The sequence below is a fragment of the Vigna unguiculata genome, chromosome 11, assembly GCF_037176805.1.
Source record: "Vigna unguiculata cultivar grain cowpea cultivar isolate G323 ecotype 2 chromosome 11, ASM3717680v1, whole genome shotgun sequence".
NCBI classification, from domain to species: Eukaryota; Viridiplantae; Streptophyta; class Magnoliopsida; order Fabales; family Fabaceae; genus Vigna; species Vigna unguiculata.
The window spans coordinates 45836340-45859061 of NC_140802.1; the positions used below are offsets into that span (position 1 = coordinate 45836340).

The window sequence follows — 22722 nt, forward strand, 5'->3', positions numbered from 1 at the left end:
GTTTACGCTAGTCTATATAATACAAGTACTAAATCTATTTATAAACATAACATGTATTAAAATAACTATAACTTCTATCGTGAAAAATAGATATACTCAAGTATCATTTATTTATCTATAGCGAATTTTATCTCCGAATTTCCGTTGGTACATGTATTTTGATTATTCCTACAATATACCATAAAATGGTTACTAACAAAGTTGATAATTCTAAAACACCTGATAATATCATAGTACAACAACATAATAATAAATTAATAATTGAATAATAAAATTGTTAATAAACTAAATAATAAATTACTGAATTTAATATTTCATTTATAATTGTGATACAATCAAATAATAGTTTAAGAATAATTTCAATGTCATAGATTAAAAATTATAAACAATTTAATTGAATATAAAAATAATAACTAACCAATTCAATGAGAAATTTAAAGTTAAAAATAACTAACAAATTTAAAAATTAAGTTTTATATTGTTAACACAAAATTTAAAATCTAAAAAATATGGTGACCAAGATTAAATTTGAAATTTGAAATTACAAAATACCATAAAAATGTAATAACAAAATTTAGATTTATAATTCAAAATATAGTAATAATGAAAAAAAATTAAAAAAATTATAAATTGACACATAATATTAAACACAACATTAACATCCATCTAATGAAAATAACAAATTAAATATATTTTTTAAAATTAAAGAACTAAATTGGAAAAAAAGAATTATAAGTCTTTTTTAAAAATTAAAATAAAATTAAAGAAACACATTAAGAATTAAACCTTTTATTTAAATTAATTATATCCTAATGTTTATATAACAGAAATTATAAATAGAAACTAACTATAAATTATTATTTGATGAGACGTTGTACTCTAGAGCCATTTTTGTACAATTTTTATGTCTTAGATAACTAGTGATCCATGTCTCCCACATTTAGTGGTTGACGATAGCCACGAATCAAAGTATTCCAATTTTATTAACCCAGTGGAGGAAAAGATGGTTAACATTGAAGCTGTGCAATAATATAATTCTTTATTTATTTATTACATTTTAAACACTCCTTCTTGGTTGCCACTGCATGAAGGAGACACTTATTAAACCATTTGGCAGATCGCGAAAATGTTCATTCACTTCATGGCTGGAGGGATTACAATAGCTGAAACAATAACATATATCATCAATTTTTTCCTTATTTTCATTCATTTATTGACTATTATAAAAATAAATATTTAGTAACATTTTTTTCATCATTTATTTCTTTTATATTCAATGTGATTTTTATATTTTCTGAAAAGACTCTATGATTTTTTTTTTTGGTTATTTCAGTTAATGTTGTTCAAAGACTAATAAACTCTATTAATAATTTTATATGTTTGTTGTCTAATATTAAGAACAAAATGAAAGAAATGATAATAACACTGATTTAATATAAGTGACTGCCTTTTTTTCAAAAAAAAAAATATATGGACTATATTAAATTAAAAATAGATAGGGTAAGGATATTGAATCATTATTATAAATTTAAGAAATAAAAGTACTACTAAAAAAGGACATAAGTTTATAAAAATATTTGGAAAATTTGAAAAAGACGATATTTTATATTTTTTATAGCTTAATTTGTTAATAAAAACTGAGAACTAATAAGCAAGTAAATGAACTATAAAATAAAACAATAATTGAGAGGTTAATAAAGTGTAATTTTTTGAGAAAGATTTCATAGTTATTCATCTAAATGAATCTTAAGAGTAATACAAAAATGGTTATTTAATTTCTAAACCATCCAACTTTTTTATGAAAGAGAAATATACATATTTACTATATTCTCACAAATTTTTTAATATATATTATGAAATGATTCGAAAAACCTTTATCTCTTTACTATCACATTATCAAAACTCAAAGAAATTGTAGGTTAAATATGTTTGCGAACGAAATTGACATTTAAACAATAATATTGACATATTAGAAAGGCTATAATTTGTTATTTTTAAAATATTTCAATTAAATAGTATTAAAGTTTGAGAATATCTGAATTTAGAGTCTTTGTTGAGTTTTTTTTTTGCTATTTCTTTATTGTATTTTTATAATATCCTGATTGTTACTAATTTTTCAATTTGAACATTTTAAAATATATATATTTTAAAAAGATATTTAAAGTACTAATATGATATATTTTTAATCTCAACATAGGACATCATACAAAAATGGGTTAAATATGTTTTTGGTCCCTTAACTCTCAGTGAATTTTGAAATTAGTCAATTTTGAAAATTTAGACCAATTTAGTTCTTCATCTTTTGAAATACTGAAATATGTGGATTTAGTTATTTTAATCAAATTTTGTTAAGTTTATTTGACATTTCAAGCACGTTTCATAATAGTATTTGACTCAACATTAAAGCAAAAATGTGTCAAACAGTATAAACAACTTAAATACAATCCTGAAATGCGTACAAAACATCAAATAAATCCAACAAAATTTAATTAAAATGACTAAATCCATATATTTCAAAAGATGAAGGACTAAATAGATCCAAAGTTTCGAGATGAACTAATTTCAAAATTCACTGAAAATTAAGGGATAAAAACATATTTAACTTTAAAAAATCATTATAAAATATGGACTCGAGAATATCTTATGTTATTTTGTTTATTTATAACATTTATAATATAGAAAACACAAAAATCTTCCGTTAGTTGTTTATTATATAAAACATCATTTTGCTAACCATAAATAATTTTAAGCAGAAAAGGAAACTGATGTTAATTAATTACCTCCACAACGCATTCCTGGGGGAAGACTCAAACCACAAGAGCGTCCAACGAACACAGCTTTTGGAATACTCACAAGGCTCGCAACTTCTTTGGTGATGAGTTTGCAAGCACACGGCACATTAAATTGTTTCAGCACTGCACAACACGCTGCTGAAGGTTTAATCTTTGGTCCTGTTTTCTGCACATACTGTTGGCACTGCGATATAAGATCTGTCACACTTCCTCCACATTGTGCTGAAACCTCTCTTGTGTTACACATCAAACATCCTGCGACCACTAACATTGTCAGTGTCAAATAGGTGCTGCCACTTCCCATTTTTTTCTCTCTGATTTGTACGAGAAATCCCACAATTCTGTCGCAACAATGCTTACAAAAATTGCCCCTATATGCAGTTCAATGAGTTGGTGAACATTTATATAGAAGTGGGAATACAAAGAAACACAACTTCGATTGTTTCGTTTTTTTTAAGAATGCCACTTCCAAATTCAAAACAATATCGTGAGGAACTACGCCAGTACTATAGAATTGAACGTGTCGTGAAATTACCCAAATGATTCTGGTTGCGCTCGTTTACAAGGAGAGAAAATAATCAATATGGGGATATAATTGTCTTTTTACTTTACAGTTGCAAACTCGGATAAATAGATAGTTGATACTGAGAGAAACATGGCATCGTTTCGTTAATACTAAGAGAAACAACAAATATTATTATTATTATTAGGTTTTTGTTTGTTGTAGAGTGAATAGCAAGAAAAGCATTTGTTTGAAGTGAATGGGAAATCATGCAGCAGTTTATGCTTCAGGCGGCTGAAAGGAAAGAAAAGGATAGAAAAAAAAATGCTAAAAAAATGTTAAACCTAACTCAATTACAAAATTAATTTATAAGATTAAATTTATATTCTATTATATTATAAAATTATATTATCTTAAGTCGATATGACCTGAGACTTCCGATATTATTTGAGTAAATTTAAAAGGAATTTGTTACCACAATAATTGACTTAAAATGTGTTTTATAGAACTAAAATCGAATGTTACTAAGTTCACAAACTATAAAAACTTATTGAAATACCAAGTTATATTGTATTATTTGTAGGGTTAAATATATTTTTGGTCCTTTAACTTTCAATGAAATTTATAATTAGTCTATTTTCGAAATTTTAAACAAATTTAGTCTTTTATTTTTAAAAATGCGTGAATTTAGTCATTTTAACCAAATTTTGTTAAATTCATTTGATGTTCCAAACGCATTTCGATATTGTATTTGAGTTTTTTATACTGTTTAAAACATTTTCGCTTTAATGTTAAGTCAACTACTATTATCAAACGCGTTTGAAACGTCAAATAAATTTAACAAAATTTGGTTAAAATAACTAAATCTATGTATTTCGATAGATGAAAGACTAGATTGGTTCAAAATTTAAAAAAAAAATTAATTCCAAATTTTACTACAAATTAAGAGATCAAAAACATATTTAACCCGTGTTTGTTTAACACTTAAGAGGTGAAATAAAGTCACTGGAGCAAGATCATAAACCTTATCGTTATGAAAGGGGTAATTGGAAAACAAAAGGGGTGTAGATAGAAAAGACCAAACTATAGCCTCCCAAAATTAATATGGTTGAAAGCAATCTTGGTCCCAACAATAAAGACAAGTTAATTTCTGTGGAATTAAGTTCGAAAATTCAATTTGTTCAGATACCAATGCAGATTTGACATTGATTGTTTCAACCACTTTACTCTCTCGGGAAGATATCAAGTTGTAGGAAAACAAAAAATAAAACAAACTTAAATATAGTTTAGTATTTTGGTAATGGTGAAAATTTCATGTATGATGCGATAAACAAAATGGAGTATAAAAAAAATGCGAGGAAGGAAGAAAGTATAATTTAAATGGAAAATTAATACTTTTGTCTAAAAGTTATGAAGGTAATGTTGTAAAGTAGTTTTTATTTTTTATTTTTCTATAATTTGAAAAAAAAACTCTCAAAGTTATTCTTTTATTTTCTTAATTTAATATATGATCACGATAATGTGATATATATTTAACACACTCCAATGCAATATAGATGTGGTTGGTGATTTGTGCAAAATCAAGGAATAAGTGATTGAAAGTGTAGTTATTATTAAGGTAAAATTATATTTAAAAACATAGTATATAGATTGAGTTATCCATGATATAACAGCAAGATTTGAAGTTTACAATGATAAATTTAATTATAATAAATAAAGATATATGTTAGTGGTAAGAATACGATTGAAATTTTTATTAAACATGTGAACATGAAGAGTCGTTAATAAGCATTGTAAGAGTTTTGTGCGTGTATCACATGGTTGACCTTGAAATGTAGGTTTTTTTTTTTTCTTTTTATCAATTTGGTGAAATTGATATATTTCTAAAAACTAAAAATTACAGAAATTACAAGTCATATTTGAAAGCATTTGTGAATGCAATGTATTGGGACAATTATTCTCGAAAAACTTTTTATTGGTAGATAATAGGCAATTTATCCAACAAAATAACAATTGTCAAAGCACAAAAATAATAGATGAACTTATAAAATGGAGTATAAGAGGATGTTATATTATCATAATAACAGATAGTGTAATTTTTTAATAAATAAAATATATATTTTTAAAATTATTATAATTTTTTTTTATATTTAAAATAAATTATAAACTAATTTGTCATTAAATTTTTAAATAATCATGTAAATTATATCCTTAACAGATAATATATCAAGTGATTATCACATGGAAAATACATGTAAGTTGAAAAAAAATGTTTCAAGTCACTCAAATAAAATTTAGGTTTAAACCTTTAGACAATTTATGTTTGTTCTAAAATTTCAATTAAGTCCTTAAATTTTAAGTTGTCTCAATTGAATTATTTAAAAATAAAAAAGTGTATCAAATAGGTTCTTTTCATTATTTATTGTGAATCAGTGTTTGATGTTGATGAGTTGTAATATTGTATGCAATATGTGTCATTTGGTTTGAAATTTCATTGTAGTTAACGTGTTTAATGAACTCTCTACCTGTTTTAAGAGATTCATGAGTTTTACTAAGATTTAAATGTGGAGGGTTTGAAAGAAGAGCTTATCTTCCCCGAAAGAAGATGTTGTCTTCCCCGTTCTTCATTGTTCAACTAAAGTATGTCTTAATCTATTTCTTATTCATCTTGAACATATGGGGGATGCAACCTATCATGTCTTCTCATGGTAGTGGAGTGAGGAGGTTGGGCGTAAAACCCAGTTGCTAATTGAGAGAGAATGTAGTATTGAGAACTACTAGAACCCCTAAGAATAAGTAAAACAATTTTGCAGTTGACCAAAGTTCAAGGTAAGATCTATGGAAGCATAATGCACATATTTTTTTTCATTCAAGCAAAATTTTGAGTGAGATTTTGTTGTTTTCTCAAACAAATTGGGTGTGAAGAACTGGTTGACTGTAATTATTTCCAATGGTGTAGTGGACAAGGAATTGAAGAAAAACATGGACCAAAAAATGAAGAAATGGATGGATTTGTGGTGAGGACAAAATAAATGGGTGTTGAAAGGATGAAAATTGAGAAATTAAAGAAGTGTATTTTTATTTTGGAAAAATGGTTTAATTTGTTAATAGAGATGATGTTTCTTGTGTGCGTAATTAATATAGTTGTAATATCAATATTGTTGAAAACCCCATACTGTATTGTAAAATGTTGAAGTATTTAATGTAATGTTTTTAACTAATGTGGCAGTGGTTGTTTAAACATTGTATTTGGAATTTGTTAAAGCTAAAAATAAATTCGTGTATATGAAGAAGCGATACATATTAGTCCACCGAGTGAAATTTCATTGCTCGCCTAAAGAAAATGGCAGTCTAACAATTTTACTTAATGATTACATCAAAATAAAGGTGCTTGGATAATTTGATGTAGACGTAAATTAACACCTCAAAATACATCCCCTCTTTACGCACAAAGGAAATACATGCTTAAATTAAATACACCAAACTAAGTTATCATAGAATAAATGTCATAACAAAACCCTTCCTAGCCTTAACTTTATGCCTGATGTTTGGTTTACCTCTTGAAAGGTGTTGAGGTGGAGATATATATATATATATATATATATATATATATATATATATATATATATATATATATATATATATATATATATGTTGTTGTAAGTTATGCCCACAAAATAATTAAAAAATTATGGTTCCTACCACCAAAACACCTTAATGGGGTCCATAACTTCTACAAAATTAAAAAACAAAACAAATATATCTATTTGATACACATTTTTGAAAAATGATAAAAAAACAATTGAAATGTTTTTCACCCTCACAATTACCCTCCACCTGACCCTCCTATAATTGCTTCTCACCTTCACCATTACACTGAAATTCAACACCCTCTTGTGTATTGTTTAACCCAGGTTCACCATCACCTTGTAACTGACACTCCTTGAACTGATTCTCACCTTCACCACTTAACACCCCTTATATATATTATAACCCATGTTGACCATCAACATCTAACTGAACCCCTTCAATCATGTCCATTATCTAATGTTTAGACATTTTATGTACCATATACAAATGCACTACACCGTTTAGCCTAACTATGTTAACTATATGCACAACACCCATGTCATCAATAAAAAGTTTCAACCTATCTTCCAACACTAACCATCCTCATAAAGAGTATCGTAGCTTTTTCACTTGAATGTGTCCCAATTCTTCTAGTTACCTACAATATCAAAATAACTCCACACATCTGGGTCACAAAACTACTGTGTTTTTTCCCATCAAAATACAATTTCCTATTATCATCACTTAGAAAGCTTCCACTATGGTGGACTACCACTTCAAAACGCTCACAACACACACACACACACACACACACATATTTACTGTTGTAAATTGTGCCCACAAAATAATAAACAACTTATGATTTCTATCATTGAAACACCTAAATAGGGTACCACAACTTCTACAAATTTCAAAACGAAACAGAAGATCACAACTTTACCTCTTCAAAAACCCAAAACAAAACCCACAACTTTAGTTCATTCATACCCAACAATAGAACATTCACATCCCAAAACAAAATTGCATAATCCAACTACGACAACAAATATCGAATGAAGTAAAATAACACACCAAAACCCACCCACAATGATGAAACTCACCTTCACTACTAACAACTCCTTTGGTTGCTCATTGGCGTACTCGCAATTCTGACAAAATCTCCTTCTCTGCTCCTTCGATCACCAAAACCCTAAATTTATTTTTTACCTATGCTTTAATTTTAACCTAATGCAGTCCAACTAGTACCATGCATTTTAACCTAACCTAATGCATTTTGTCTATACCACAATTAACATTACAAGTAAACAAATAACAACCACGTTTAATGACACTGTTATTAATTATTTAGACATCATTAACGATTTGAGTCTTTTTTTTTTTATTTTAAGGACCTAATTGAGATTTTTAAATAAGATAGAGACTGATTTAAACCTAAAATTTAAGAACAAATAATTTATAATTTAATCTAAGAACAAAATATAATATTTTATCTACGTCTTATTCTCTATATAAAGAAATATTTTTTATAATAAATATCTATATATAAAGAAATATTAATACAATAAAGTTATAAAGTATTATTGACAATAAACTTTTTGTACGAGCATTTCAATAAAAACAACTTTGTAAGATTATTATTGGCAAATGTAGAGTAAATTAACTAGACAATGTCTATTTTCCAATGGTCGAATCAACATTGATATATGCATTTATTCATGGATGTGTGTGGTAAGCACGTAGATTCTCTCCACGTAGAAAAAACATTAATATATTTAATATTTAAGTGAACTCAATTTCAAGTTAAACAAAAAGTCACGTTTAAAAATACAACTGTTATATATGATGTCATCTTTAACGCATGACTTGTCTGAGTAGCTATTTTAAAACTTGTTGAGTCCGAGTTCAGCTTAATATAATATTTTATCTTAATTCAATTAAATAGTTTAATTTTGTTGGATTTATTATTTTTAAATCTATTACTTATTTGTTTTTGTTTAATTTTATTTCAGAAAAACACTCAACCACTTCTTACCTCTTAAAAAGACAACCATGTAATTTTTAAGTTTAATTTTTCAGTTTATAAGAATGCAACATTTTGACCCTTAATTGAGATTTTTTGTATTATAAATTGATATCTGATTACGATTTGTATTATTATACATCAAATAAATTATAAATGGCTAACTTTTATCTATTGTTAATGGGAGGAAAGAGTGGTTCAACTATATGAGACTTTTATTAAAAGAAATTATTAGACAGATATTATTTTTATTTTATATATTTATTTATTTGAAATGTATGAATTTATTAGCAATTCTAATTGGGTGCAATAAATAAGCCAATATTTTAAAAAAAATGCTTTTAGCAGTTGGTGTATGACCGATGTAGTTTGTGTAGTTTGTCAGAGAATATGTTTTATATCATTTTCATAAAATTCGAAAATGAAATAGTTTATAATTTAATCTAAAAATAAAACAATTTTTTAACAATGATTTAATAAAAAAATTAAGAAAAAAAATCAGAGAATTTAGTAATTTGTATGATGAGACCATCTCCCTAAGAACACAATTTTATTCATTTTGAAATGCAAGTTATTACAATTTTAATACAAAATCACACAGGATATTCATAAACCGTATTCACCCATTTCATTTTTGACATTACACTTTGCATTGCATGCATGCAAGCCTATTAATATTGGGAATCTTTTACTTTTTTTCAATTTTTACTACTATTTGATTCATAACCATGTAGTAAACAAATCAAAAAAATGGTTAAATATTTTAGGTAATTTTTACATTTTATAGTAAATAATCCACCATTTTAAATTTCATAGTTTTATGAAGACCAAAATAGTTAAATATGTTAAAAGCTAAAAAAAATAGTAAAAACAGAGTTGCAGAAAAAAAAATTCCACCAATGGATAGTCAAACACCAACTAGGAACTGTCCTGAACAATATATTCATACTCTGAACAATACTTTTATAATTTGTCTTTTATTTATAAAATAAAAAAAATGGAAACAGTTTAAATTGTTATGAAAAAAAAAAAGTGTTTGAAAATGGGAAGAATTTGTTGTTATTGTTTGATTTCTCTTCTCTCTCTCTGTCCAGTTAGCAGTAGTTAGTTTGACCCACTTCAACATTTTCAACATTAGAGAGGGAGAGAAGGAGGGACTAGTTTGCCTTTCTTTTCCTCTCAACTTCCACACCCTTTCTGTTTCTCTCTCTTCCCTGCACTTTCTTCTTCTCTTCAATTTCAATTCCCAAACACTTCGAATCTCTCTGTTCTTCTGCTGCACCAACGCCACCACAAGGGTTTGCTTCTCTCTCTTACCTCACTTTTTTTTTTTCCTTTTAGCTTCTTGATCAATTCTTTAGTCTTTTTCATCATTAGTTGTGCCTAATTGCTCATGGAGATCACTTGCCTAATTGCAGTGTAGCGATGGAGTTTGTGGGGAAGACAGTTAAGAAAGAGGTGAAGGGGGTTGGGATTATTTCGGGAACAGTGAAATCGTACGACCCTGCCTCTGGTTTTGTTGAGATCGTTTACGAAGACGGTGATTCTGAGGAGTTGGAGTCTTCTGAGGTGGCTTCTCTCTTGCAATTTCAACCGGAGAGTGTCAAGGCTAAGCCTCGAGTTGGTCGGAAACCTAAGAAGCGTCGCTGCATGGAGCGGAAGCGCGATGCGGAAGCAGGTTCAGGTAATGTTAGAGAGAATTTGGAGGCGGAGGGTAGTGGTTTTAGAGGGGTTTTGGATGGGGATGTTTCTTCAGCTAGTGGTGGGGGTTTGGATTTAGATAGTGGTGTGATAGAGAGAAATTTGGATGGTATAGTTGAGAATGGAGGGAATCTTGAGGACAATGTTAATGGGACTAAGGAGGAAAATGGGGTTAGAGAAACTCTGATAGAGGAAGTTGCCTTAGAAGATAGTTTGAACAAGGGTTTATCTGGAAATGTTAGTTGTGTTAAAGATGGACTTGATTTGAATGCTAGGCTTAATATGGATGAGGATTTAAATTTGGATGTGAGTAATGAAGATGGTTTGAAGAGAAGAGATTGCATTGATTTAAATTTGGATGTTAGTAATGAGGATGACGTTGACCCGGGAGGGGAGGCAATGCAGCGGGAATGTAACTTTGATTTGAACGTGGAGGTAGTATGTGAAGAAGGTAAGGAAACTCGGTGTGATGATGACGGAAATGGACATTCTGAGGTGGGTAATGTTTTGTTTGGTAAGATGGGGCTGTCCCAAAAGGAAGAGATAAATGTCAATTATAGTTCTGTGGAAGATGACAGTATTAGTGGTAATTTGCATCACGCCTTTGATGCGGTTAAACCGGAGGTAATTAATGTTTCTGCTGATCATCCATCTAAAGAAGGTTCTTTGTGTTTGGTTGAGGAGAATGGAGGAGACAGTCACAAAGATGACACAGGGGCTATTAATTCTCATCAGATCTCAAGTGCAATTTCGGTTAGGGATTCAGATTTTGGGGAGGCTCAGCGAGTTGATTGTCCTTCTGAAGGTGGTATTGCCATAATTCATGAATACCAAGATGATCCAGGAAGTCCTTGCAAACAAGAAAAATTCCTAGATGTTTCAGGAAGTCCATGCAAACAAGAAAATAGCAGAAGGAAAAGAAGAAAGTTATCAAATAATCCAGGAGCCATGCCAGAGACAGTTTTAAGGAGGAGCTCTCGTCGAGCATCAGCTATAAAAGGGGTTTCAAGCACCTTAGAAGTGGAAGTGGCTGATGATCCTTTGGTAACCTTGGAAACTGATGCCTTAACAGAAGAAAAACCTCTAATCCCTGGTTCTCAGAAATCTGAGCAATATAACAATGATCTGAGATACAGGCAATGCAACAATGTTCTTCCAAAGCTGCAATTGCCCCCGTCTTCTACAAATTTGAATTTAGATGATGTTCCTGTTCTTGAACTGTTTTCTATTTATGCCTGTTTAAGATCATTCAGTACTTTGTTATTTTTGAGTCCATTTGAGTTGGAGGATCTTGTGGCTGCACTGAAGTCTGAAATTCCAAGTATATTATTTGACAGTATTCATGTTTCTATTTTGCAAACTCTGAGGAAGCATTTGGAATACCTTTCCAATGAGGGTTGCGAGTCTGCATCCAATTGTCTGAGGTATACTTATTTAATTTTTCTTTCATTCAATTATACTCGTCAATCTGTTTGACCGTCTTATCCTTACAAGTTCTCCATTTTTATATTTTTACCTTAATGCAGGAATCTTAACTGGGATTTTTTGGACCTGGTCACGTGGCCTATTTTCATGGCAGAGTATCTTCTGATTCATGGCTCAGGATTTAAAACTGGTTTTGATATTAAACATCTAATGTTCAGAACTGATTACTATAGACAACCTGTAATTGTGAAGGTCGAGATTCTCCAGTACCTGTGTGATGATATGATTGAATCAGAAGCCATAAGGTCAGAGCTTAACAGAAGATCTTTGGTAACGGAGACTGATATGGGTTTTGATCAGAATATGTATTTTGACACATCCAAGAAAAGAAGAGCTGTAATGGATGTGTCTGGTGGCTCCTGCTTGACTGAGGAGAATGTGGATGAGACAACTGACTGGAACAGTGACGAATGTTGCCTGTGCAAGATGGATGGTAGTTTAATATGCTGTGATGGTTGCCCTGCTGCATTCCACTCACGATGTGTGGGAATTGCCAGTGACAAACTGCCTGAAGGTGACTGGTATTGCCCTGAGTGTGGAATTGGCAAACACAGGGCTTGGATGAAATCACGAAGGTCACTTCGAGGAGCAGACCTATTAGGGATGGATATGGATGGCAGTGTCTATTTCAACAGCTGCGGTTACCTGTTAGTGTAAGTTTAGTTATACCTGTTTGTGTGTCTGCCACATACCTTAGCTTGCTAAACATTATTTCGTAAGTGACATAAAATTCTTCTATTGGAAATTGCTGTATGGCTTTCTGTTGAACATCTAGGCTGCTTGGTATCTTGTTTCAAAGTTATCCCAATGTATTAGACGAAAATTCATGCAGGACATCTGGTTGACAACATATAGATTGCCTACAGTTTTACTTGTCCTTGTCTATTTCATAATTCTATTATACCACAACCGACCTTTTACTAGATGTAGTTTTCCATTTAAATTTCGAGTGGCTAGAGTTGTTGTCATTGTGAAAAATACGAACCATATCTCACATATCTAAAGTCTAATCTGTTCTGTGCCTGCTTCTTATCGTTTTAGAGTGTTCACACTTTGTTTGAATGCTGAAACCTCTGCAGGTCAAGCTCATCTGAAGCAGGGCCATTGTTCTATTACTACCACCGAAATGATATACATTTAGTAATTGAAGCTCTAAAATCTATGGGTCCTTTATATGGAGGCATACTAATGGCTATCTATAAGCATTGGGATATCAAAGCTAACTTGAGTGTGGGGAATAGTGTCTTTAATCAAAGTTCCGGCAAGAACATGCAGATGAAGGGAGAATATTCTACTGTGTATACATCTTTGGCACCTTCTACTTCAGAGACATGTTTGGACAATAATCAGGCCCATGATCAAGGAAAGTTGGATGAAAATTCAACTATTGACTGTTGTATGCGACTTGGCCAAGAGTTTCCAAAAGTTGGGAACTGCCTAGACTCAACGATCACCATAGAAAGTCCTTGCGTTGTTTCAGATGGATCAGCTGATACCACACAGACGAGAACGGGCACCAACAATGTTCAGACGTGTGGGCTCAATGATTTCAATAGATGTAATGAATCTTTGAATCAGCCAGGAGTACCAGAAAGACACTATCCTGACTGTTCTTTGACATCTTCCAGCTTGGATGTGGGGCATAAAATAAACTTAAGATCTGTAGGTGCTAGCAGTACCCCCTCCCCGGACAGTAAGGATACTTCAGAAGCACCTTATGGAATTGAGTATGTAAACTATTATAGTTTTGCCCGAACAGCTTCATTTGTTGCACAGGAGTTGATGTGTAAGTCGCCTGAAAAAATGAATAAGCTTTTTGCAATGTCTGAAGAAGAATTTATTTCAGATCAAACCAAGGTCATTATGAAGAAATCTACTAACTTTTGTTGGCCAAGTATTCCCGAACTGGATGCAGCTGCTCAAAAAGAAAAATGTGGGTGGTGCTTTACTTGCAAAGTTGCTAATGAAGACAGGGATTGTTTGTTTAATTCTGTTGTGAAGCCTGTTTGGGAAGTGTCCAATAGCACTTTGGTTGGGCTTCAACCCAGGAATATCCAGAATGGACATCTTAGAGATATCATATGTCTTATCTTCTCTCTCGAGGTTCGGTTACGTGGGCTTTTATTGGGTCCATGGCTGAATCTGCATCAAACAAATCTTTGGCATAAAGATCTTTTGAAGACATCTGATTTTGTTCGTGTTAAGCGATTATTGCTTCTTGTAAGGATTTGCTTTCTATCTGTCATTCATTTTTATTAAACACATGAATATTTTAACTCCTTTATGCCTGTCAAGTTTTGAGATATTAATATAACTTCATTAAGCTCTTTTCTTTTTAAATCACTAGAAGTAAAGTAAAAACAGGAAACCATTTTTGTTCGTTTAGATATAGTCTTAACACTGCCCAAGAGTGTGTTGTTGATATTTTTACTTGAAATGTGCTAAAGGTTTTGTTCCTTTTTTCCTTTGATTTTATTTGATAGATGAAGAACATATAATGTACATTTGGAGGGAGAGGGGTCATAAATCCCCCTAATAAGAATAAAGAGGAAAAAGGTTGAGCCAAATTGGCTCATAGAGGCAACAGAGTTGTATCATATTCTGCATATCAGTAATATCAATTTCCTTTAATTCTACCTGAGCAGAGCACCATAGAGCTATAAACAGAACCTTTTCTCCTACAAATTTAACATTGCTTGGTGGCCAGATTTGGCTAGTGCTATATAAGTGATATAACTGACTGACAAAATAAATAATAAGTATCAGGTGTACACACCTTATAAATGTGTACATGTTTCCATAAATGTACCAGAGGTATATCATTTTACTAATTTGTCACTATTTTCTTTATGTGCTACCTTTGGTTTTATTGAAGCTGAAACTACGATGTAGAATCACTAGATCTTAAAGACTGCTAGCAACAAAAGAAACATGTCTTTTCCGACTGGCTGGCTAACATTGGCTTTTTGTTTACATTTCTCTTTGAATATTTGTAGTTAAATGTCTGACACTGTATGATGTTTTATTTGGCAGTTAGAATCCAACTTGCGGCTTTTTGCACTTTCGGCAGATTGGTTAAAGCATGTGGATTCTGTTCCTACAATGGGGTCTGCTATTCATATTGTGATTAATTCATCACGCACATCTTCCAGGCATGGTATTGCAAAGAAAAGGGCCAGGTATTCAGATACTGAAACCAGTTCATCTTCAAACGGTGCTAGTGGTTTGGGAATGTACTGGTGGAGAGGTGGCAGGCTTTCCCGAAAATTGTTTAATTTGAAGGCTTTGCCTCACTCCTTGGTTACCAAGGCTGCTAGACAAGGTATTCAAATTGTTCTTGTTTGTATGCTGTGCATGTTGTGTTAGGAGCCTATCTGTTTGAATGGTTATTTTGAATTGATTTAAAATTGTGAAATTCCACAGGTGGGTGTAAGAAGATACCAGGAATTCTATATCTTGAGAACTCAGACTTTGCACGGAGAAGCAGATCTGTTGCCTGGCGAGCAGCTGTTGAGATGTCAACAAGTGCTGAGCAGCTTGCTTTACAGGTATGATTACCTGGCTGTTGAAGATGATAATCGCTGTGGTGTAAATTGAAGATTTGTTATGTTTTAGCAAAAACAGGGTAAGTACAAACAGGGGATTAGTTATCATCAGAAACAATGGAAGTAATAAACAAGGAATATAAAGGTTAAAGTCTTTAAGAAGGCTACAAAGTTGTCTATTTTTCTTGCGTGACATACTATGATGTATGGGTACAATTCGTGTATCAGATATGACACGTATCTAATGCGACGATATGTTTAATTTAAAAATAATAAGATATGAAAAATAATAGGATATGATACGTTAAATATACACAGTGGGGAATATATAAATTTTCTTAAAAACATGATAAATGCAACTGCCAAAGGGAATATAATGCTGCCCTCTAAATTTGAAGAGGACCCAAAGCAAAGACATAATAAATCTTTAAACTGTATACACATTATGAGTCTTTTGTTTGATGTTACATTCTAACCTTTCATAGTCAGCATAAGCTGATGAACTTGTCTTGTTTTCTTGTTATGAAATACATTTTAATCTAAGAAGCTATTTATGATTTTCAGGTTAGAGAGCTTTATTCAAACATAAGGTGGCTTGATATTGAGAACAATCATCCTTTATGTGTGTTGGACAAGGAATCTAGAAAATCAGTCAGGCTGTTCAAAAAATCAATTGTACGCAGGAAGTGCATTGAAGGGCAATCTGTGAAATATCTTATTGATTTTGGAAAGAGAAGGGCTATTCCGGATGTTGTTATTAAACATGGCTCTCTGTTGGAACAATCCTCTAGTGAAAGAAAAAAATATTGGCTAGAGGAATCTTATGTTCCAATGCATCTTCTAAAGAATTTTGAGGAAAAAAGAATTGTTCGCAAGTCCACTGATAAGAAACTTGGAAAAATGCTTGAGATTGGTAAAGTAAACAAGAAAATTCCTCAGGAAAGGGGATTTTCATATCTGTTTACTAGATTGGAAAGATCTGATTGTCATCAATGCGGACACTGCAACAAAGATGTTTCAATGAGGTATTTGTGGTATTTTTTGTGTTATGTCTAGTTCTTTTTCTGTTACTCTATACATGGGTTATCTTTTCTTTTGTATTGTAATCTTGTTCATGCTAGTTTTGTTGTAGTTGATTGAAGATGAGACTATGTTTTTTCAAGTTTACTGATGATCTGTTTTTGTCTGTTAAGAAATATTACATATCTGAGTAAAAGAATTTACGAAATTAGTATTCCTTCCGCCAATATCTGCCCAAAACATTACATGAAAGCCATAGTTCAAACTTGGATACTAGTGGTCTATAAGAAATGTATACCTATGAAATACTTCTTAAGCAACAAATCTAATATTGTCATTATAGAGAGTATGTTGGATTTTCGTTAAATAAGAATCAGTACATGCGTATGTATGATGATATATTAGTTTTTCTATAATAGTATCCTTAAATAATGTTATGCACATAAACCAGTACAGAATAGGACTGTAGAAGGATAATTTTTTTTTTTGCTAAGATTAGAGTGATAAAAAATGTATGGACGGGCAATTTTAATTTTGGTTTGGCCTGCCAACTCAGCAAGAATTATTTATTAAAATATGTGGAGTGTATTAAATCAGCAACAATGGGGATCATTGTAACTTTTATTAAGCATAACATTGAGATATTTTTTTAAGGTTGAGCGATGATAATTTGATTTAATGAGTTATTAAATGATTGACTGTCATCGTTATTATGCTGTTTTTTTTCTTTTGATAATTATTTATTTATTTATTATTATATATGCATTTGCGAGTTTTTCTTTTGTGTGCACTTGTCAATTACCCTGAAGTTTTCCTATCTTGTTAAGAGCGTAATTTATTCTGTAAAAATATACTCACTAATATATATACTCTTTCAAATGAAATTGGCAGGGATGCTGTCAGGTGTCTTCATTGCAAAGGTGTGTATTTGTCTTCTAATGTTGCTTTTTTTCCTCATTAGCTTGCTTTGTGTGTGTGTGTATATATATATATATATAGCAAATGGTTTTATTTGTTTTACAATTTTCTGAACTACTTTTTATATTAGATTTTAATGTATAACTTGTATCTTACTGAATCTTACACTGTTGTAAAAGTTTTGTCAGGAACTGCTCCCAAAAGCTTATGTAGTTTTCTTAAAGCCTCTTCTTCATAATCTGGTTTTAGTTTAAATTTGTTTTGTTCATACTAATATACCACTTTTTTCTTCTAGTCCTAGTCCCTGTAAATTTTTGTGTGATCTCTGTAATATTCAAACTTTTGGTGTTTTGTCCTGCTGCAAAATTGCTTTCTTGATTCCATCAGATGATGTTGCCATGTGACAACTCATTGTTAAAAAAAAGCTTATGTGCCAACACCAGATGGAGCAACGTAACTATTTCTGAATGGAAAGGACTGAAATAGGGTATTACAGGAATTATATTGTATATATATTTTTTTTGTGGGAGCTAAAAGCAAAAACTTCTATATTTGCAAGAACAAAAAAGTTATTAATCATATGTTTTTACCGTAATAGATTTGAGAACCACTTTTTTCCCATCAGTGCCATAGATTTTCTGAAGTATCAAACTATTTTTATTCCGTGAAATGATTTTAAAAAACTATTTATTGACAAGAATAAAATCAAATAGTTTGGATAATGGCCCATGGTTGGTTTTGTTTCTCCGACGTGCCCTTTCAACCAAGAGCTTCAAGCATGGAAACTGCCCAAGCATTTCTCTACTTTGTGCTAAAAAATTCAACTTACCCATTAAGAGGGATTTTTTTTTTTTAAATAAAAGTCTCATGCTAGGCATCACTATGATCCTTGGCATCTTAGCTAGACTGACACCCCAAGGACATCTATCATTTACCATCACATGAAAATATCATTAAAAACAAAAAGAAAGATATAAAGAACTCATGGCGCGACCCAACCAACACCCATGAACAAAAGACAGGCCAGCTATAAAACTATACACCAGTTAAGAGGCCCCTATTCATTGGAAAAATAAACTATTATGATAAAAGTCCAAACTTATAGAAGCTGGCATAACAGTATACTATTTAAACACTCATCTAGAAGATAGGCCTAAACTTGCCAACTCATCGGCACCGTGACGAGGGATGTTAAGGATTGAACACTTAATCAGTTTCTTGTTGAGTTTATGTCATGTGAAAAAAGAATTCACATAATAGTTCAAACCACTAAACAAAGTCTTAAGATTGGTTTCATACCTCTATTGTAAATGTTATCATTAATTGATGGAGCAGTATTTTTATGTATGCTATATTATGGGTTTTACTTCTATGTATCACTTGAATTTCTAAGATGCTGTTTTTCCTATCTAGAAAACTTGTATTTTACTTTTTTTTTTTACATGTATGATTTGTTCAAGAAACTTGTGACCCTTTTTTTTGTTAATTATGAGTGTCATGAATATTGAGTATTTTTTTCATTTTTCATAATTTATATGTATTTTGTATATAGTTTCTTAGAAAGTAGACTTTAAGCTTAACTAACATGATAAAATTGACTTGTTAGATGAGGATTATGCCTTACAAGTCAATTTTATAATATATATATATATATATATATATATATATATATATATATAATTTGTCCATATCTTTAGTTGATTTAGGATCTCTAACACCCTTTCTCATCAAGTATTGAACGTCTCAAGCATGGGAATAAATATTTGTAGGTGGTTTGATAGTGGCCCCATAGTGGGTGATACGATAGGTTTAACAAACCTCAATAGAAGTTCCAAAACCATCTTAGAAGATGAACTTTAAGCTTAATTTAATTACACAAAATGGTTTTGAAAGGTAAGGTTTGTACTCATTTATATATTATTAATTTGGTCATATTTTGGGTCGTTGTGAGGTCTACAAAATAGGTCATTATATAAATTCTGAGTACGGCTATCATACTACAGCATATTTTGGGCATGCTGCTATCCGGAATTTTAAACACTCTGGTCTTGGTGATGGGTGTCTTAAAATTTCCCATCCTGAGTGATAGGAAGGATTGTTGAGATCTGATCTTTTCTAGGTGTATGGTGAAAACATCTGGTATGATGACTAAGGCTACCCTACATCCTATAAATAGTATTTTTTGTTATGACTAAGTGTTTTTCAAATTTACAGCATATGATAATTATGTGATGGAAGCCAGAAGCTTTTTTTTTTCCTTTTTCACATGAGCAGTAGTCTGTGTATGCTTCACTACGTTTTGATTACTGTTTTGTTTTCTTTTGCGTGCTTTTTCATATTTGAATTTTTGGTTATTTTTCATAAATTGTATTTGCACTTCCATATCTCATTATCATCTTACAATTTATAGGATATTTCCACAAGAGGCATGTCAGGAAATCAGGTAGCACAACAGCTACTGGAAGCACATATTCATGTCACAGATGTCAGGATGGGTTGCATGCAAAGACTAATACCAATAAAAGAAAAGTTGGCTCAAAATTGCAAAAGATTCAAGCAAAGAAACGTAAAACTGTGCCTTCAGTTTGTAAGTCACTAAACCTCAAGGGCAACAAGAAGGCATTGAGTAAGGTACGCCAGGGAAGATCTCGAAACAGTAAGAATATCCAATCAAGTGTACCTCTTCGCCGATCTACTAGGAAGGCCAAATCCCTGTATATGCAAAGTCAAATGAATGGTGGACGTAAAAAAGGAAGGCCAGGTAAAAAGAACGTGGGACGTAAAAAGGGAAAGCAAAGTAAATCCAAGAAGGTGACCAATCCGGAGCCCAATGAACCTACTGGTGAATATACGAAGTTAGCAGTAACTAGACGAGGGACGAGAACAAAATTCTGTAGCAGTTATTGGCTTAATGGTCTTCAGTTGTCTCGAAAGCCAAATGACGAGCGAGTAATGCTATTTAAAGAGAAGAAGACTATTGTCTCCTCCGAAGACTTTTCTGGCTCTCTTGACTGTCTTAACTGCTGCCTTTGTTGTGGAAATGGATACACCTTGAATTATATTGCATGTGAAATATGTGGAGGTGACTACTCTTCTCATTTGTGTTTTCTCCTTTTGGGCTCGGGGATGAGTGTGGAAAGAGGTTAATACTTTTGGCAAGTTAAGAAGATAATATCATAAATATCTGTACACGTACCTTTTTAACATTTATCAAAGTATATTTTGATCATACTATGCTACTTATGCAGATTGGTTTCATGGTGATGCTTTTGGGCTTAATGTGGAGAATGTCAAACAACTTATTGGATTTAAGTGCCATGTTTGTCTGGATAGAACTGCTCCAATCTGTCCTCATGTGAAAATTAATGCATTGTCTCGTCCTGAAAGCAGTGCTGCAAATGAGTCTGCAGAGGAATTATCTAATCCTGTTTCTCTTCAACCTTTAAGCGAGGTATGTTTCCTTTTAATTCTGACTTGTTTTGAACTTAGAGAATGAAATGATAAAAGGTCAAATGGACAAATCATGCATATCTTGCGTAATTTTTAAATTTTAATTGACAAATTTGTCCACTGCTTATGCTCTCACGTCAGGTTTCGTGATGTTAAAAAATCATTATTACTGGTTTGTCTACAACTCTGTTAAATTGGACGAGCAGTGATATTATGCATATAATGAACATCAAGAGAAGAGATATTTATTTGTTTGATACAACTCAGTATCTGCAAGATTCTCATGATTATTTATCTTCATTGCAGGTTTGATTATCTGCACTGAAAAAAGTCATGGCAGGACTTCATTCCAGCTTCTTGTAGGGTTGTTTTTCTTTTCCTGCAGGGTCTGGTGGCAAATGATTATTTTAATATAAAAAGAATTGTCCTTAGACAGGTTCAGTGTAGTTTGATCAAGCTTCTGCTCAATTGCCTTCTATTTCAACGAACGGTCCTGGAAATGGAAAGATGAATAACGAAACAAGCATGTAGCTCTAAAGGCTGAAGATAATTGTAATCAGGACATAGTAGAGTTCATACATCAATTGCATTCATGATTGTTATTCTAACCCATCATCAACATTCATTGTAGCATTCTTTAATGTAGGGTCTTGTCTTCACTTGAACTGATTTCACTAATGTCTTGTCAAACTCTTTTAAAGAAATGGAGTATATAAATCATAGAAGATCTCAGTATAGATTGATTATATTGATCGTGGCAGATAGTAAATAGAATCTTGCTCTGTAAAGATTTTTCTGCTGGCTTTTGACTTGGTGAAAATTGAAGCATTGGAGAAAGGGGAGTTCTTTTCGCATTCTTCACCGGAGTTCTACAGGGCATAGATTAAAATGCTGATTCCGAGATACCCTTTATACGATCTTACTTGTAGTTTGAACTAAACACTAATGTTTGTTTGTTTGTTAATTTTGGAATGAATTGATAGGTTAAATCTGTTAATAAATTGTTATTCTTACATGATTGTTGTAAACTATGTCTGTATTATAAATTGAGCCTTTGCTTCCTAACACGTTATTAAAGAACCATTTTCATCTAGTCTTTTATAAACATTAAAATAATTTCCTAGTAAAACATTCACTTTTAATATCCAAATTTTTATTTGTGCTTTGATCCTTATGAACTGTAACTGTACCTTATTCTTTTCATATTTAAATTTGGTTTCTATGTAGACCCTTAGATCTATAATGTTTGTGTGACACTTAACTCATAAAAATTCAAGAATTGTGTAACTTTACAAAAAAGAAAAAGTCTAGCTCCTCTAATATTACTGTATTTAAAATATTACATTCAAATTATATGCAGTAAAATAATTTTTTTTAATTGTGATTAAGATTTTTAAAATGTGATTGACGTCTCATTTAGGTGTAATAATAATCAAACAATTTTGATTTTAGCTGTAATAATAATTAAACAATTTTGATTTAGGAACGTTTTCTATTTTATTTGATTATTATGGCCATTTGACCATTACAATATATATAGAAATAAAATAGAAGAGACATTTATCAAAATAAGTTACTTTTTACACATACCAGGTGCAAGTGGAGAAATAAACTTATTACATACTTTTTATACTGGTCGTGGAACTTTCATCAATTTCTAGATATGCATGTAAGGTTGTAGATTTCATTTTAAGTCATAGTGAAATCTAAAATATAGAA

At 31.2% G+C, this 22722-nt stretch overlaps 2 protein-coding genes across 3 annotated transcripts; one reads left to right on the forward strand and one right to left on the reverse strand.

The window, feature by feature from the left end:
- Nucleotides 1-1134: 1134 nt before the first annotated feature.
- On the reverse strand, nucleotides 1135-3141 carry LOC114168937 (uncharacterized). The gene is made up of 2 exons (XM_028053923.2): nucleotides 2781-3141; nucleotides 1135-1163 (listed from the first exon to the last, which is right to left on the reverse strand). The coding sequence occupies exons 1-2, from the start codon at nucleotides 3094-3096 to the stop codon at nucleotides 1135-1137; spliced, it is 345 nt and encodes a 114-aa protein (XP_027909724.1). The 5' UTR covers nucleotides 3097-3141.
- A 6826-nt stretch (nucleotides 3142-9967) lies between these two features.
- Nucleotides 9968-22018, forward strand: LOC114169688 (PHD-finger and DNA binding domain-containing protein). Of its 2 annotated transcripts, none has more exons than XM_028054951.2 (11): nucleotides 9968-10182; nucleotides 10303-12009; nucleotides 12112-12723; nucleotides 13150-14290; nucleotides 15104-15392; nucleotides 15494-15618; nucleotides 16180-16640; nucleotides 17527-17555; nucleotides 19964-20695; nucleotides 20802-21004; nucleotides 21310-22018. In XM_028054951.2, exons 2-11 carry the CDS (start codon nucleotides 10310-10312, stop codon nucleotides 21313-21315), a joined length of 5298 nt encoding a protein of 1765 aa, XP_027910752.1. In that variant the 5' UTR covers nucleotides 9968-10182; nucleotides 10303-10309; the 3' UTR covers nucleotides 21316-22018. The 2 variants fall into 2 exon arrangements, with proteins under 2 accessions (XP_027910752.1, XP_027910753.1); XM_028054952.2 differs by having other exon boundaries at nucleotides 9969-10182; nucleotides 19964-20635.
- The last annotated feature ends 704 nt before the right edge of the window (nucleotides 22019-22722 follow it).